The sequence below is a fragment of the Triturus cristatus genome, chromosome 2_2 (genome assembly GCF_964204655.1).
Source record: "Triturus cristatus chromosome 2_2, aTriCri1.1, whole genome shotgun sequence".
Classification (NCBI taxonomy): domain Eukaryota; kingdom Metazoa; phylum Chordata; class Amphibia; order Caudata; family Salamandridae; genus Triturus; species Triturus cristatus.
The window spans coordinates 473,146,406-473,165,244 of record NC_140582.1 but is presented as its reverse complement, the minus strand read 5'-3'; the positions used below and the strand labels follow the sequence as shown (position 1 = coordinate 473,165,244).

The 18,839-nt window shown below is 41.3% G+C and overlaps 1 protein-coding gene across 1 annotated transcript in view; it reads left to right on the top strand.

Moving 5' to 3' along the window:
• Positions 1-18,839, top strand: part of QRFPR (pyroglutamylated RFamide peptide receptor) — a 633,745-nt gene that overhangs the window by 595,857 nt on the left and 19,049 nt on the right. Inside the window, exon 5 of the mRNA XM_085641574.1 lies at positions 6,190-6,287. Within this exon, the coding sequence (XP_085497700.1) occupies positions 6,190-6,287 (98 nt within the window). The remainder of the gene's footprint in view (positions 1-6,189; positions 6,288-18,839) is intronic.

The following is an 18,839-nucleotide window of genomic DNA, read 5'->3' as shown; positions in this document are numbered from 1 at the left end:
TTCTAAAGTTTACCCTCTCCACCTCAACAAAGGAAATTTCCTTTATGGACTTGCTGATCACTTTGGAGAATGGCAAACTGACTACTAAGACCTACCGCAAACCCATTGATCGGAACAGCCTTCTACCATACAACAGCCATCACCCAAAAGCCCTAAGGGAACATCTCCCTTATGGTCTTTTCCTCAGGCTGAGGAGAAACTGCAGCACCACCCACGACTACGGAACTCAAGCGGTTGAACTAAGTAGGAACCTGGAAAGAAGGAACTACCCAAAACAGATCAAAACTATGAAAAAACGGGCACACAATAAACACCATAAAGCCCTTCTGGAGACCCATCCAAAAATTCAGGAGGATATCATCATGTGTGTGACCACATTCACGCATCAATCTAATAAAGTCAAAAACATACTACTGAAACACTGGCACATTGTCAATACAAGTGACGTGAACTTGGAGCGCCCTATGTTTGCCTTTATACGTACACAAAATCTGAAAGACTTAGTAGTCCATACTAGAACCCACAGAAGACAGACAGAGGATCAAACCACATTATGGGGATTACCAGCTGTAAAAGGACATTACCCTTGTGACAACTGCAATGAATGCAATTTTACCACTCACACGAAAACACTGCAGTTTGATTATTTAGAATGGACACAACGCAGACACACCAACTGCAATATGAAGAACTGTGTGTACCTTGTCAGATGTCCCTGCAATCTCCTTTATGTAGAGATGACCACTAGACCAGTGAGGGTGAGGATAAACAAACACAGTAGTAATATTTGCTGCAGCTGCAGCACAACCAGAGTACATAGAAAAGGGACACACACCTGAACAGGTCAACTGGATAATCATAGAGACTGACCCCCAAAAGGAACACGATGACACTATTCCGAAAAGCAAAACACACAAAATGATGGACGGAATGTTGCACATTGGCAAAACATTCACCCCCAGTCACAGATCTGGGTTTAATCCATTGTTATTTTGCTCACCACGCCACCCCAGTTCAGACATGGCCATATGCAAATCAGTCTTGACCCTGTGCCTCATGGGAACAGTCCAGCCCGAACTGCCAAGCCATGTCTTCCCTGGACCGGAATCAAGCATCCTAGGACCGGATTCGGGGTTTCACCACTCTTCAGCCAGGATAGCTTGACTCCAGTATTCCGAAAAGAACAGAGATGTGTCGATTGTCTGCAAATGAGCATACGTGGTCTCAATGACGAGAGCCCCTGGATAGAAGTCCTGTGACTCTGCATGGTTCCACCTCCACATTGACCTAGAACATCCGGACACCTCTTTTGAGACTGCGTGTACCACCTTCCCTCTCCTTCCCATTACTATCTACCAATATTCAGGATTAGAGTTATCCCTGGAAACTGAGCATCACTGGTAAGCTCACCATGTGTGCATCAAAAGCAACATGCACCAACAAACGCTGAGTGGTAGGGACTGAGGAAAAGTTAACTTCCATCATAATATAGATTACCTTAATATTTATCCACATGTCTTGGTCCTATACCTCTATGTAAGTCATCACCAGTTCAACTCCGTCATTATTCTGTATGAATGATTTCCTTGTACTGTTAGACACTGGAATACCTCTCCTCCAGTTCCTAGATACAACTCCACTCTACAGGATGGCTGTCACGCTGTCTTTGTGAACTACCGACATGACTAACACTTGTCAGTTCCTTAATGACCAGTAATTTAGCTGTTCCAGCAACACTATAGTGCTAGACAAGCTCTTGCTTATTAAGAACATGTAAATATTGTCTATATGAAGCTGTATCGCATACAAAGAGTATCCTGCCACCACTATTCGTATACTCATTTCCCCATTCCTAAATGGCCCCCACGCTGACATGAGTGACTGCCCAGCATGCTCCTTGCTCGGCAGCCACCCACATGACCGCAACATGCCACTCCTCCAAGTAGAGTGTTTGGCACTTCAAAAACAGAACACCAGCGTCTTTCCAATACCGGCGGAGACAGCATGAGGTCAGCTAGGTGTAACGGCGCCTTCATCTACGAGGCACAATTAGTACAGCCCTTGCTCAGAGATTCATTGGCAACCAATATACCATGACAAACGGTAGCGTCCTACTCATCATCATTAACGCTACCGCTGCCCCATTTCTATTTTTTAACCTACTACAGGTCTCTAGAGACTCAGACCGATTCTCATGGGGAATCTTTCCCGCAATTAAGGGGTGAGCACTCTGCTTTGAGCTATTTACTTATCAACGATCACCATACACACTGTGATCTGAGGTTTGCCAACAATGTGGGCTCTAGCATTTTATTTATATGTTATTTGCACTGGTACTATTCCTACCGACCATGGCGGTCCTGATGAGCGATACTGGGTTCTATGTGTTTGTCTCTCTGACTAGGCATTTCAACATCGTCGCCATGGCAAAAAGAAATGTACACCATCATGTATGTTTGTTTGTCTTGTCTTATAAAAAAATCTTTTTTCCTATATAGCTCACTCATAGCTGCACAGCTTGTATGATAATAACTCTAAAAAGAAGATTACCACGAGCACTTGGCCCACCAGTGGAAGATCCAGGTCATTTTATGATGTATTTATATATATACATTGAGTTTTTTTGCAACTTACTTCTCCATGATGTTTTACTTTTGTCATTCCGTAGTAATACTCCTACACTTTCCCAGTGGCACTAGATTACTAAAGGCTATTATATTTCTTACTCTTTATAAATGATCTTTATTGGTCCTGAAGAAGCTCTTTTGGATCTCCTCCAGAGACCGCGATTTAGCACGATACATGTCGACCTAAAAGCGTATGCATTAGGGGTATGCTACACACCTAGCTATAGAGGGCCAGTCTATCCCTCACAGCAGCACCACCTTCTTGGTTTTTAACAATGACAGAGGGACTTCCTTTTTCAATAAATTCACTTACTACCCCTCCAGTAATTTTTTTACTTCACTTTAGGAATTCATTACCTCGCACTCCCACGCACCCACACAGCTTTATCAAAAGATCTCTGACAAAGTGACCCTTCGGGGGACCCATAGTGCATTGCAGCGCCAGCCCGACAAGGAGCAACAGCCCAATGATGAAGCATGACATCCTTTGGGGTGTGTGAGGGCATCAAGATCAGGACACACTGTCCCCCACCAAAATAGTGGTAGGACGACCAGAGTTCCTTTCCCTTACTTTCTCTCTCTTTTGATAGGAACAGTGACTCTCATTGGTTGTAAGGTTCTCCTAGGGAGACCTTTATGTAGCTCCCTGTGTCCCCCCTCTCTTTAATTTTGTATGATGGATCAACTCCATCAGTGACACTCTTTGAAGAGTTACTCGATGACTGGATTGACTTGCTGTTAATGTTCGAGCCTCCAAATGCAGTATTCTCCCCATTACTTAGTGCATTGGAATTGCAACCATTTGCTGCTCCATCTAATGTGCAAACTAACAAGAAGAAGCACGCATTGATTGGTTTTCTCCATGACAACACCAAAGTTGCATGTAAAACTGCGACATGTCTTCAAACGAGGATCGAAAAGCGACATATGAATCGATTGGAAACATAAACAGGATTCTAAGGATTCTAAAATACCAAAAGAACTCTGTCTTAAAGCTAAAAAAAATTTAATGGACCTTTTTTTATTTTTGCTTTTCTTTCTTTTTTAAGCAGCATAGTTTAAATTGGTATATTCAGTATCATGCCTTATCTGTTTAGTCGCCACCATGCCTCCCTCTTTACCGGCATAATGCTTTTATGATATCTTTTTAAAATGCATTTCATATATTGTAATGTTTAACATTTCATTGATTGAAATATGCAAGGCTTCAAGAAATGAATTCATGGACTTCTTATTGCATTTATTCTTGCTATGTTACATTATCATGCTTTAATGGGTTTACTGTATGAATATGTATTTTTATTCAGATGTACATGATGTGTAATATGAGATTAATTTAACTATAGAGTCTTATATCTCAATGTTCTCAGAGCATGGATTTCCCAATAAATTAAACAAATTCCTATGTATCTTTGCACCAATATGACTTCACAATTTAGAGGTACAAGCCAGGTATAATGTAAAGACTATGGGACCACACTCTGATTTAAGTAGGCCTATGCTCCATTTTCTATATTTTTGCCACATCATCAACATGTCTGCTTTTGATGCAGATGTCTGCTTTCCTTATCTTTCCGAAAACCTGTGAAAGTACCAAGTCACTCCAGCAACATGGCACTTGATGCAACGTCATCCTGAAACAAATGCTATGTTCTCTCAATTTCAAGGTCAAGCAAGAACAATAGCCAAGACAGTGTAGTCTGATTTGTCATATTTTTACCTCAATAGTTTAAAATAACTCATCCTGCACTGGCATCTTGATGCTCATTGGTTATACCAGACATTCCCAATATGATCCTGGAAATGTCATCTTAGCATAAAATGACTGCCACTTGGCCACTCATTAGGTGACGTCCTTCTCCCCAGATTATTGCACAAGATTCTGCAGGAGATGCTGCAGTGTCACACTTTCTACTGAAAGCTGATTTGAGCCTGAGTCCGGGAGAAGTTGATGCTGGTGCAACATATGTTTGCCTTTTGCGGGTTCACGTTCTCCCTGACTCCTGATAATTACAGCACTTGGCTGTAAACAGGTATGCAGTGTGCTGATTCTCCCTAAGAAACTCTAGATGCAAGTTATACTACTCCATGCTCTCCTAGCATCGCACATCAAATTAGGTTTTTGGGGTGCTTAGCTTTTAAATGTTATTTTAACCTTGGTATAAATGGTAATTTTATCTTTGTTGTTTGCAACATGCATTTGTGCTTTTTTTTATTATATTCTGTTTGGTTGTTTTTTGATGTGCCAAGTAACAGGGTACACCTTTTGAAATAAGTATGCCTTTTAATTAAAGTGTCTTTATCTTAGTGCAATTTGTTGGTGTGGTATTGAAAAGAACTAAAAAGATTTGTTTCCAATCACCATGGTGTCCCTGGATCCCGGTTTTGAGACTGTTAGTGACGCCACTTCAACTATGTATTTGGTGTGCTTCTGCGGAGCTACAGAAATCTGTCTTTCTCATTCAAACATTGAACTAAGGGGCTCATTACAATGGCGGGTGGATTTGATCCGCTCACCACCGTAGTGGTGATTGTGTCCAACCGCCATGCTTGCAGCGGTCCTCCCTATCCAATTATGATGGGATCGCCACCGCTGCAGTTGAATTCCGCACCTTTAACATAGCGGCTGTGGCTGCTGACAGCAGCACTGCCGCGATGTTGAAAGCAGCATGTTGTGCATTTCACTGCACTACATGGCAGGCACTACACTGTGTCTGCCACTTGATGCAGTGAAATGTAGGGGGGTACCATGGGTACACCCTAGTGCACCCACAGCTCCCCCCAACACAAGGGGGGCCTGCAACGGGCCCCAGAAGACATTCTCCTCCACCCTTTCAATGGCGGTTCAACCGCCACAGAAAGGCTGGCTACTGCGGCATCATAGTTTTATCGACGAAGCTTGCTAGGCTCCGCCGCCATTGTGAGCATGCTGACTGCTCCGCTGGGCAATCGTGACGATTGCTACTGGCGGAAAAGCAGCGGACGGACTTTTCCTCCGCCGCGATACCCACCACCATCATAATGTGGCTGGGGTAAATGTCATGACGATGGTGGAGCGATCGCCACCGCCGGCCCGGCGGTGGCGATCTGCCCGTCATCCTAATCAACCCCTAAATTCATTCATGTCAAATGTGAGTGTGGAAACAAACCATGTAAACTTAAGCTAGAGACTTAGTTTATGCAACAATATGGTGACACATCTGAACATTTAATGCACTCAAGAATACTGTATTAGAAAATAATAATCGTACATTTTAAATATATATATACACTTTTTCTAATTTTCTAAATACAATTGAATAGTTGTCATAAAGTTTAGTAAGCACTTAAACGCTGATGCCCCACATAGTAAGCACAATTAATGATTAACTTATTTATTTAAAAAATGTTGATAAATAACTTGTCATTTTGTAATCATTATCAGGCTTCTAGAGATTAACTCTTGCATGTCAGCTAATTCGTGTGCATAGCAATTAGTGCATTTCAGTTTCCAAATTTTGCTTTACTGTGTTTACCTGTATGGTGTTCAATGTCAATACTGATTTCATAATTGTTAATTTAGGAAAAAGAAGCGAGCAATCATCATGATGGTAACAGTGGTGGTCCTCTTCACAGTATGCTGGGCTCCATTCCATGTAGTTCATATGATGAATGAATATAGTAAGTATTTGACAATCTTTTTGTCTTTTTTCCTGTATGTCTGTTGCAAAAACAGGATTGCGGGAACTATATGGTCATTCATAAATTTGCTAATATTGCCATTTATCCTGTGCCAATATACATATCAACATTGATAATGTTATTGGCATGTAGAAATGTATCATCACCCAGCCAAGAAGATGCTGCTTGATACTAAATCTGTCTTAATTTCTTTATGGATACATTTTTCTTTTCCTTGTTATATAAATATAGGGGGGGCAGATTTACAAGCCCCATGCGCCACCAGTACATCACTATTTTGTGACGTACTGGAGGCACATTTCACTTCTCCATATTTAAAAGGAGAGGAAAAGCCACCCTTTTTGACTTTTCCTCTCCTTGTAAATATGGCCCCTTCACTCGCAGCACTTTGCGTGGAAGGTGCGGTTCATGGGTGTTGCTGTGGGTGTTCCCACACAACACCCTTGGACCGAGACACATTTCCAGATTTACGAGGAATCGTAAATCTGGATATGTGTTTCTTGACTTCGCCAACCTGTGGAGGCGTAGCGAGGTGCAACGAGGAGAAATGTTTTAATTTCTCCTTGTTTTTTCCTCTTTCAAAGCTTGCTGCATTCTACAGCACACATTGAAAGAGGAAAATGCCAGTAGTGATTGTTTTTTTGCATGAAGGTGCCCCTTCCTGCACAAAAACAATCTCACCCATGACGCAGGCATCCTTCCACCATTGTGCAAGGATTCCTGTGGGGCGCATGGCTGCAGTTCGTGCGCCAGCGAAGGGGGAAGCACAGGAATGCAACATATTATTGTAAATATGTTGCATTCCTGTGCTTCAGAAGTGCAGCAGCGTGGCGCAGCCAAAGGACTTGCGTTGCTGCGCTGTAGATCTGCCCCAGGATATTTGATGTTTGGATTCTGCTTTCCCATCATTCCTAATCACAATTTACTTCATTGAGGGCTGGCCTTTTTGTTAAAATTCAACCTTGTAATAGAGGATTTCTTTGGATCGAACTTTTGTTTTTATGAACTCCTCGAACAAAACAATATAAAGCTGCTGATATCAGACATGATATCGGAATGCCCTGGCATTAGAAACAATGTTACATTTGGATATCTTCAATCCTGACAAGAGTTCCACAGATAAGAATGGGAATGAGTTAAAAAAAAGCCCAAAAGATAAGTTGTGAATGAATCAGGAAAATGTTCAATACTAACTCCAATAAAGCCAGCTCTAAGTGGGCTAAGGATATAGGACAGCTGGAAACCACTAAGAAGAGAAGACAAGCAGGTATTTCGTAACAACCATGGGCACTAACCAAATTACTCTTATTCAATACTTCATTGAAATGTGGAAAATTAAATTAAAAGTACCATTTTCTGTGACAGTATGGTCATTTACATTCAATTAGGAATACTTGAAAACCCCAACTGCGTCTTCTTATGCAGCTTATTTAATTAATACTACTTACTATCCGGACCCGGCAGCAAGAGGCTGTTTAGGCATATCGTGGGTGCAGAGCAGCAAGGGCGGTGTGCCATTTTGCTCCCACCCCCCTACCGGGATCCATGAGGCTTCGAACGGACTGGCCTCTCTAGTAAACTCGTTCCTCTCCCCATAATTAATTACTTTACTTGGCGGAGTTCACACTATTCAGTGTTTTTTTGTTTTTTCACACATCAGCCCACGGTTGGGTGGACCTTAGCGAGTTCACACCACCGGGGCTGCGCACATCCCCCTCTGGTCCTGACGAATGCCCGATTAACACTCCATGAGGCAGAAACATGTTGACCGCCACGGAGTGAACCAGGTCTTTTATTTTTTTGACCCTCACTCCTTTTTATCCCTTTCCATTTAAGCAAAATTAATAAAGTTTCTTTTTGACTTGATTGGACATTTTAAATTCACTTTCCCCACACAACCAACCCAGCTCCGCAGTAACCTGGCGTCGCAGCACACTGGGATGACATTCGGTCGTCCCAGTGGAAGCCCAATGATGAAGCATGTCACCAACCAGGTTGGTGAGTGAGGGCTTTTTCATACCCACTGGGTACTGTTACTGTTCCATAGTGGCCAAACTTACTTCCTATGAACATAACGGTTCACAGGGAATCTGAGGCTCGTTGCTCGTTTGATTGATGTATTGCATTGATTAGAGTGCCCCCTGTTTCATATTATTGTACACTGGCTTTGTTGTTTTTTGATATTCTATTGAGGGGACTAGCCGTGTTGATCCCTTCCTCTCCTGTTGATTTTGATATTTAATTAATAGGTCTACTATAAATAGTGAGAAGCAAAATTTGTCCATAAATGTTTGTGAGAGGAAAGGGTCGGATTGCACCAAAGTATGACTTGATTCACAATACCATTTAGACAATTGACATTGGCAAACACCATGTGACTACATTAAAGATCCGAAACCAAGAATTTGCAAAGGGCAGTTTGGCAATGAGACGTTTTGTCTGTACTGCATTTCCTCCCCATCACAAGCAAACTGATGACAGGCTTCGCTCACCTAATATGATAGTAGCAAACCCATTTACCTTGTATAATCTCAATACTGAGCTCTTGGTCATCGGTCAGGGAGCTCGAATAGCCATTTTCTGCTATTGTAATCAACGTTCTGGTTGTTTTTCCATGGAGTCAGATAGTTTTCAATCATGCAAAGATGGAAAATGAATCAGTGGGTTCAATGTAATCAGTGCTAATGTGGTGGTCCAGCTGTGGGCCCTTTTAATGTCATCAGCTTTGCATCCAAGAAACCTTCAGTGGCACTGCTTGGCATGGAAGGTAGCTACACACTAAAGACAAAAAAAGAGGTGATGTGTGGTGTGAATATTCGCAAAAAGAACAATTGATGGACACAATGCTAAACAATGTCAAACATTCACCTCAGTACAGAGAACTGGGGGTCTATGTCCATTGTTTTTGCTCAACATGCCATTATAGTTTGGACCCAGCCATATGCAAATCAGTCCTGGCCTTGTCCCAATGGAAACAGTCTAGCCCAAACTGCCAGTCCAGGTCCTCCCTGAAAAAAAAACCAAGCATCCTGAGACCAGTTTGCAGTGTCACCCCTTGTCAGCCAGGCTAGCATGACTCCATTGCCATGGTGACCCACCTCTGGGCATATCCGTCCCACTTAGGGTGACCAATGCAAAATGAACAATTGATAGATGGAATGTTGAACAATGTCACACATTCATCCCAATAAAAGATCTGTCCCTAACTCCATTCTTTTTGCTCCCCGTGCTATTCTAGTTTGGACCCAGACATATGCAAATCAGTCTGAACCCTGCTCTCCATGGGAGCAGTGCAGCCCGAACTGCCAGGCCAGGTGCTCCCTGGACTGGAAACAAGCATCCTAGGACTGGTTTCATGGTATCATCCCTCATCAGCCTAGCTAGTTTGACTCCAGTGTCATGTCAAGCACGGAGCCCACGTCTGGGAATAACTGTACCACGTAGGGTGACAAATGAAAAAAAATAATTGATGGACGGAATGCTGAACAACGTCAAACATTCACCCCAGTACAGAGATCTGTGCCTACATCTATTGTTTTTTTGCTCATCATGCCATTCCAGTGTTGACCAAGCCATATGCAAATCAGTCTTGACACTGGTCACCATGGAAACAAACCAGCCTGAACTGGCAGGTCAGGTCCTCCCTGGACCGTAAAAAAGCACCCTGGGACCGATTTCGGGGTGTGAATATTTGAGCATTAATTTCCAGATTGGGACAGCTGCATGCTGTTCAAAAAACTGCTGAGACTGGTAGTAGGGCTTTCATCTTGACAGTGGTTGATATCCTTAGTCAAATAACCTCATTATCTTTCCATGAGAAAAATAATCCCCATGAGAAAAAAAATCCATTTGATATTTTGCAGCTGCCTTTTAACTGCCTGAATAGAAGTGGGCAAGTGTGGTGATAGGAGAAAATCATCACCTCTGTTACTAGTAAATTGACATGTCTCACCAACATGATATATTTTGAGGTATCCTCATTTTTATTTATGGGTGGAGGTGATTGTCCTTTTACGTTTTGCCTATTAAGATAAGGAGAAACTTACACTTTTATAGTAACTTAAGTCCGACACCACACATGACCAACCACTGTACTGCAACATTCTCCTAAATAATTTGGGCAGGGAATTACAATAAAACCTCTATAGTGTTGAATTAAATTTGATTATTTAAAATAGTTAAAGATATAATTAATGCTAAAAAATATAAAATGAGTACATATTTATGATTTATATATACATTATTTAATAACCAGTTTTTTTAATGTGAAACATCATGTAACATCACATTTTAATTATAAATGATCACTTTCATTTTAATTGATTCTATACATCACTTTCAATAATTATTAATGCTCAATAAAAGCATATTTTTCTTCGGGTGGACATTTTTATTTAAACTTCAGAAAAATAATCCATTGTATTTTAATATAGTTGTATTAATTACATTTTTCATTCAAAACCTTATTTATTTAATAGTTCTGTCGCATTGTACTATTTTGCCTACATTTAAAGCAAAGATATATAACATTTTTTTACGTGAATCTACATATTATAATTGTGATTAAATTAACTTCACATTTCAGTGATCCTATATAGTCAAAATTCACAATGTTTGGTCAAACTACACCCCTGCTAGAAAAAAATAGATGCTGAGCCAACAGATCTGAATAACTTTTGACCAGTCACAAATATCCAGTTTCTAGCAAAGCTACTGGAGAAATGTGTGCATAACCAACTGTGCCAGCACATTAGAATTTTCCGCTTACTTGGCAAGTTCCATTCGGGTTGCAGACCAGGACACAGCACATCAGCATTGATCACACATATCATTGATGATGCACTCAAAATCCTGGATCAAAAAAATGTATTTCTGCTCTTCCTTCTTAATCTCTCCTCAGGATTCAACATTGTCAACTACCCCTCCTTCCGAGATTTGTGAAGACTAGAGCTGTCAGTAAATGTTCTAAAATGGTTTAACTGTTATCTACAAATCTGATAACAACTTATCAACTTGGGTAGCTTGCTCTCTAACCCATATTTGATCCAACTGGGAGTCCCCCAAGGGTCCTCAATCTCCACTACACTTTGAAACCTTTATATGGAACCGTGGCAGAGATCCTGAATCAAGCTAAACTTATCTACAAAATGCATGCAGGTGATACTCGGAATTATCTAAAATTATCCTCACTAGAAGATATTATCCCTCTCATTGAGGCACTGCAGTTAACCCAAACTTGGCTAGCACAAAGTTACTTCAAACTTAATTCTCTAAAGATTGAATTTCTATTCATCTCTGCCCCCACAGCTCCCCTCCTCTACAAAAATGACTCAGTCACTTAGATTATCTTAACTGCAAACCCACAATTGCTGATTCATCAAACTTCCTTCACATAACACCCATCAGAAATCGCAACATGCAAGCCTACATTAGTGCAGCCACATGTGGTGCACTAGTTTAACTAAGTCTCCTAAGGAAAGTTAAACCATTCATCCTGGATACAGATCTCAAACAGCAGTGCAATCCCTAGTCATATTCAGGGTTGACTATGGAAATGTGACTCTAACAGGAGTATCCAAAACACAACTAGAGCCACTAAAGGCAACTCTCCATACCTCAGCAAGATTGATAACTGGATCGATGTGTTTTGATCACACACTCACTCAACTCAATACAATGGCTCCAAGTCAAAGTAAGGATCCTCCTGAACATATCATGCTTGACACACAGAGCCCTGCACTACTGCACACCTGAGTACCTAACCCAAAATCTAACTTTATCAGATGGGAGTCGCTCTCTTGCAAATTCCCTCCTAATAGAGCCACCGAGATTCAGGAAATCACCTACCGAAGTCCATTCTTTCCCCGGCTCGGCACTCAAAATATAGAAATTTCTCCCACCAGAGACTTGGCTGAACCTATTGAACATTATTGTCAAAGGGGAGGTCAAGAGGATTTTATTTAACAGATTCCTTGCTGTCTGACTAGACCGTGGACTAGGACTGCAAACACACAACACAATATGGCACTCTCTCCCAACAACACAACCAGCAACAACAGAGTATGTGGACAAAGATTTGATGAAAGTTAAGACAACGTACATCTTATACTCTGTGGATAACCAAAATTATCATTTTTTGATCAATAATGTATTGGAATCAAGGAGAGTAGCATTTTAGCAGTATTCTCTAATAATATTGCTATTTTCCATGTTTCCTTCTATTTGTAATGGCAACGGCTTTTGTTTGTACAACACTTTGATACTTTTGGCCATGTTCCACTCTCTAAAAAAGATAATATTAATACTATTCTTAATATTCCAACACACATCTGAGGAATGGATTTCCTCTTGCCCTGTCCAGTACTAAACCTCCTACTGTTTTCAGTGTGGGAAAGATTAAAAAATTGTTTATGAATACCCACCAACCTGTAAGTTTGTTGGTGATCTATATACTTCAGGACAATTTTGCGCTGGAACGGCAACTCCCCACCCACAGATACCCCAATCATCCTCCTTCATCTATTTCCCATCCCTTTTCCATTGGAGATCCTAATGGGGGGGCCTGTTTGTGCTCACAGGTCAAGTTTTGGCTGAATATCTCAGAGCAGTGACCGGCTTGTGAATACACACTTGCCCCTTGTCCCCTCATCTGAATTACCTCTTTAGTTGCTTAACAAGAATTAAGAGTCCATGTGTGTGGTCAAGAGTGAAAGGGAAAAGGAAAGGAGAGTCCTGTAGAGGGAATTTAGAGAAAACACATTTTTTATAGCCAGCCTGGAGGTAATGAACTGAACTGGTGGCCGAATCGGTAATAAGGAATATTAAGGAATCGCTATTTGAATAGCAATTCCTACATGCATAGCCTTTTGCTATTCCTTATTAGCGATTCCTTATTTTTCGCTAATAAGGAATCGCAAATGGCATTGTTGATGCATAGGCCCCATAATGTCTGTTTTTTGTGCAGCCCAGATCTTAGACATCTTCAAATGAGAGCGTTACCAAGGCCATTTTAGAGGAGGATAATTTCCACAGTACTTACATGATGATTCCATCATTCTTTTTTTATATATTATTGTTACTTGTATAATGCATTTTATTTGGCACTTTAATTACAATCCACAACAAGCACTGCTAATGCCCTCAACTTTACAGAGAGGAAGCACCAGGCTCCTCCTTTATATGAGTGGCCTAGGACCCCGAGGAGCGATAGAGGCACAACATACATTTCCCAACCTCTTTCCATCTTGCTAATATATATTGTTGCTCAACTTCACAAAGTCTGCACACTTTCTTAATTCACAAGAAAGTATTTTAGAGAAGCATGTTACCAGACTGGTAAAATAGGACAGGTTTATATTTTCCTTCATTACAAGTCCAAATGTGTTTCATGGCAGAAGACTAGGCTCTATCAGCATCTTCACAGCTCACCCCTTTAAGTTCAATGGTTAGACTCCAGGGCATCACTATACTAGTAAAATATATATATCTTGCTAGGGTATCTCTCTGCCTTATATTAGAGTTCCCTCTGATCCACCAGAGCCAGGCCACTCATTGATACATTTGTGATAACATGAGAAAGGCACACGGCACACCAACTAGCGAATTGTTCCTGGTTTCTTGGGACCAGGATCACGATCAGACAACATGAAGTGGAGAAATCTGACTACAAATTACTCTGTCAGGTGGCGTCCTAACCTTCGTCTTTTCTACTCCCTTGGCTCGTGCACTGTGCACTGACCGTGATGATAAGAGAATAGTAGAGACTAGAAGGCAGCAAGGGACAGAAAATGTCCAATCACTGCATGGCTTCATATTAAAGCCATAAAGTGATTGACCATATGTTCTTCTGTAAACCCAAACCTCCCACCCCAACACTGCCTCCTAGAGCAGGTCTACATGTGATTCTTAAGCCAATCTTGACACTGCTCCTTTGCTGTTTATATTTGCAAACAACATAAGAGCAGCACCAGGATTGGCTGAAGAATAGAATAACCAGCTCTACATAGCAGTCTGGGGAGACTGTGGCTATGATCCCCTGCTCACTAAAGTTGCACAGGGAGGAAAGGCCACAAGTGCACATGTCTGGTTGGTCATAGAAAGACATCCGTCCATCCCAACTTGTGCACTAAGCCTTCACTTAATTGCAGACCCAGCAATTCTGCCTGCTGTCTATAACTAAGCTCCATCACGTCACTCATGAGTGAAGTCCTAGACATACATGTGCAGTGTGCACCTGAGCCAGCCCAAGTCTAAAACGAAAGCACTACGGCTGGGAAAAATAACTTTTTCATAAATTCATAAATGCAGGGGGGCTACGCTTTAAGACCCCCATAGAGAAAACGCTGCTGAAGCTTGCAAGGTCAGCTGTGTGTGTGTACCCTCTAAAAAAAAGCAGCCCGAGCCTGGGCTTTGCCCGCCCTTGCCAATAGCCGGCCCTACATCCAAATCACTCTCTTTCTCTCATTGTTTAATTAATGTGGTTCTTTTTTGTGTTCATATTTTTCTGTGGATCAGTCTACCCTGGTTTAAAGGAAAACGTGGTGCTAATAAAATGCCTGAATAAGAAAAGATATACCCGTTACTTAGATCTGAGAAACAAGAAAGCATGGTAAATAAAAATTTCAGTAGAAAACTATGAAATAGCCATTACAAGGAACAGTACATGTCATTTGAGATGTCATCAGTGATGTCATCAATGACGTCACTGGCGATGTCATGAGTGATGTGATCTGTGAATTCATAACCAGTGCATTACAGGGTAGAAGTTATAGTTAGCTCAGGTAATTATAATGCTGAATTTGAATAGTTTTGTACAAGTGAACTCTGTTCCTAACTATAACTTCCCTGTAACCTTTTTTTCAGTTGACGTTTTTGGGGGCCGTCTACCCCTCCTGTTACCTCCAGTTAGTTCCACACAGCAGGATGATTAAGAGGTCTTCAGAGGCCATGCCACCTGCTCCACCACTCTGCAAATGTGCATCGTGGCAGACTACTGGTTGGGAAATGAAGTTCACTTTACTCCTGAGGGACCTTGGGGGCCAAGAAGTCTTTCTGGTACCTCCTGTAAGTCCTATGCAGCAGGATTCCTGAGAGCTGGTCGGAGGCCCAGTCCCCTTTCTCCACCACTCTGCAAATGAGAATACTACTTAAAAAGCCACTGAAATTCACTGATAAAAATAAAGGTTACAGGGACGTTATGGTTAGGAATTAGCAGGTCAAAAACCTTAGAAATTCACTGAAAAAAATCAAAGGTTACAGGGATGTTATAGTAAGGCTCAGTCTTCACTCATACAAAACCAGTGAAATGCAGCATTTATAGTTAGCTAACAATAACTTGCACCCCCTCCCAAGCACTGCTTATGACCTCACATATTACATCACTCATGACATGGTCAGTGACATCACTCATGACATCACTGATGGCATCTCAAATGAAATCACTGATGATATCTTCTACAGAATTACTGACGCACCCACTCACATCCCATAGAACCTTTTATACACCCACACAATCATTCACAAACCCATTCACAACCTGAGTTAGTCACCCACAAAGCTATTCACACACCTCATCACTCACCTATAAAGCCAATCACACAGCCACTTACTCCCCATACATATAAACACTAACCCACTTACTTACTTACACAGATACTAATACATACTCACTCACCTATGCAGTCACTGACACACACACTCACTCAGACATACAGCTACTCTCACATTCACTCACTCACCCATGCAGTCACTCATGTAACCATCACTAACCTGTACTGCCTTTCACATACCCAGTACTGACCCATAAACCACTGACACATCCACTTACTCACCCTCACAGCCATACACATACTCACTTACCCATATAGCCCCTCACACATATGCTCATTAACCTATACAGTCACTGACTCACCCACTCACTCATACATACAGGCAGTCACACACTCCCTCACACAGACACTCAAACAACCATACAGGTACTCAGACAATAAATCACTCACCCATACAGCTATTCACATACCCACTCACACACCTTACAGCCACTTAGACACCAACTGACAGACTGATAGACATTCACACAACTAGTCACTCCCCCACGCATTCCCTGAGACACCTACTCACTCACTTATACAGTCAGTCACAAACCATCTGAATCATCCATACAGGCACTAATATGGCCACTGATTCTCCAATGCACCTTTGTATCTATATTCAACAGTTATAAACTTTTTTGACACACTCAAAGTTACTGGATGATGTCATCAGTTATGTCATTTGATATGTCATGAGTGATATCAGTAATGTCACTGGCCATGTCATGAGTGATATAATATGTGAGGTGTGCAGTGCTTGTGGGGGCAAGAGTTATAGTTAGCTCAGCTAACTAAAACTGCTGAATTTCACTGGTTTGAATGAGTGAAAACTGAGCCCAACTATAACATCCATGTAACCTTAATTTTTTTATTGAATTTCTATGGTTTTTAAATCCTAATTATAACGTCCCTCTAAGATTGGGTTTTTTCAGTGACTGTATACAAGGACCCAGTGAAAGGCAACTCGCCGAAACGCGTCGGTCCTCACTAAAAGGGAAATGAGGACTGTGAGAGAATTTGCCTTGAACATGTACAATGAGCAATAAAACAATTTAACTCAGCAAGAAAGTTGTGTTGGCACTTGAAGCCATGTGCCGCTGTAACTGACATCCATGAAGAGGACGCCAGAAGGGAAACATATACATCTATATCTATATCTATATTCACTGAAAAAACCATAGGTTTCACACATGTTATAGTTAGCGGAAATTTTACTGATAAAAAACCTGTGAAATTGCCCCGTTATAGTTAGTGCTGGCAACTATAACTCACGCGACCGCAATCCTCTGCTGATGCTAATACTGTATTTAGAAACTTATTTGCCCATGTCTTCTTCCATACATTTTTAGCTATACATATATTACAAATATTTTTTTTCATAAAGACACATATGTCATCAGCAGAAGATTGCGGTCGCGTGAGTTATAGTTGCCAGCACTAACTATAACGGGGCAATTTCACAGGTTTTTTATCAGTAAAATTTCCGCTAACTATAACATGTGTGAAACCTATGGTTTTTTCAGTGAATTTGCAAGGTTTTTTAAATGCTAATTCCTAACTATAACGTGTGTGAAACCTATGGTTTTTTCAGTGAATTTGTACGGTTTTTTAAATGCTAAGTTACTTTACGCCATTCGAGGCGTGCGCGCCCACTTAACGCAGTTCGTTCCGTGCACGGTTTTTATCAACTTTAATAAGCCCTGTACATTTGGTGGCCTTCGGCCACCAAAAGCACAGGGGGTGGGGTCAATGTGGATAGTGTTTTTTTTATTTCGATTTTATAATTTCATGTTGCCAAAATTTAGTTTTTTTTACCTATTAATAAACCCTGTACATTTGGTGGCCTACGGCGACCAAAAGCACAGGGGGTGGGGTAAGTGTGGATAGTGTTTTTTTTTTTTTACCGTACGCTTACGGTAAGCGTACGGTAAGCGTACTCGGCGAAATTGCCGAAAAAAAAATACAACCGTTTTTGCTCTTGGGGGATGTTTGGGGACTCCCTCAACATGACTATGTGGGAGGGAGTTGTCAAAACAGCCCCGTAACATGTTTTTGGCCATCATGTTTGATAAACAACACTCAGTGCGAGAGACAAAATGGCGGACGCCGCTTCCTGGTTTCGGCCGATTCGAATGTTTACTAAGATCTAAGAGCCAATCAGAATCGCGCTCGCGCACGCCACCGTACGCTTACGGTAAGCGTACGGTAAGCGTACCGTAAGCGGGCTCAGATATATATATTGATTTAAAGGCTATTTTCTCAGAATCTACTGAACAGATTTAGACCAAACCTACAAAAGGCACTTCCTTGACCTAGGGACTACTTCTCTGCCAAATTTCTAGTAATTCTGTTCAGCCGTTCGGGCTGTAGCTCGTTCTAAAGGTCCTATGGAAAAATGCATGGGAAAAACGCGTTTTGGGACCCCCCTTTTATCTCAGCCCCCGCTTGACGAATCCCCCCGAGACTTTCAGGGTAGGAGCGGAGCGTAGCGCCCCACCTATTTTGAGAAATTCGCGAGGATTCATCGACCGGCGCCAAAGTTATTCAAAATAGAATGTTGAGGTTTTCCTATGGAAAAGGGGTCCTAACTATAACTACCTACTGGCGACCGCCAGTAGGTAACCTATATCTATATATATATATATATATATATATATATATATATATATATATATATACATATATATATATATATATATATTACCTACTGGAGGTTGCCAGTAGGTAGTTATAGTTAGGACCTAGTTACTATAGGAAAATGGCAACATTCTATTCGCAATAACTTTGGCGCCGATTGATGAATCTTCATGAAATTTTCTAAACTAATTCATTGTTGAGATCAGCTCCTATGTTGAAAGTTTGGTGGTAATTTGTGAAGGGGGCTGAGAAAAAAGGGGGGTCCCAAAACGTGTTTTTTCAATGTTCATTTCCATAGGAAACT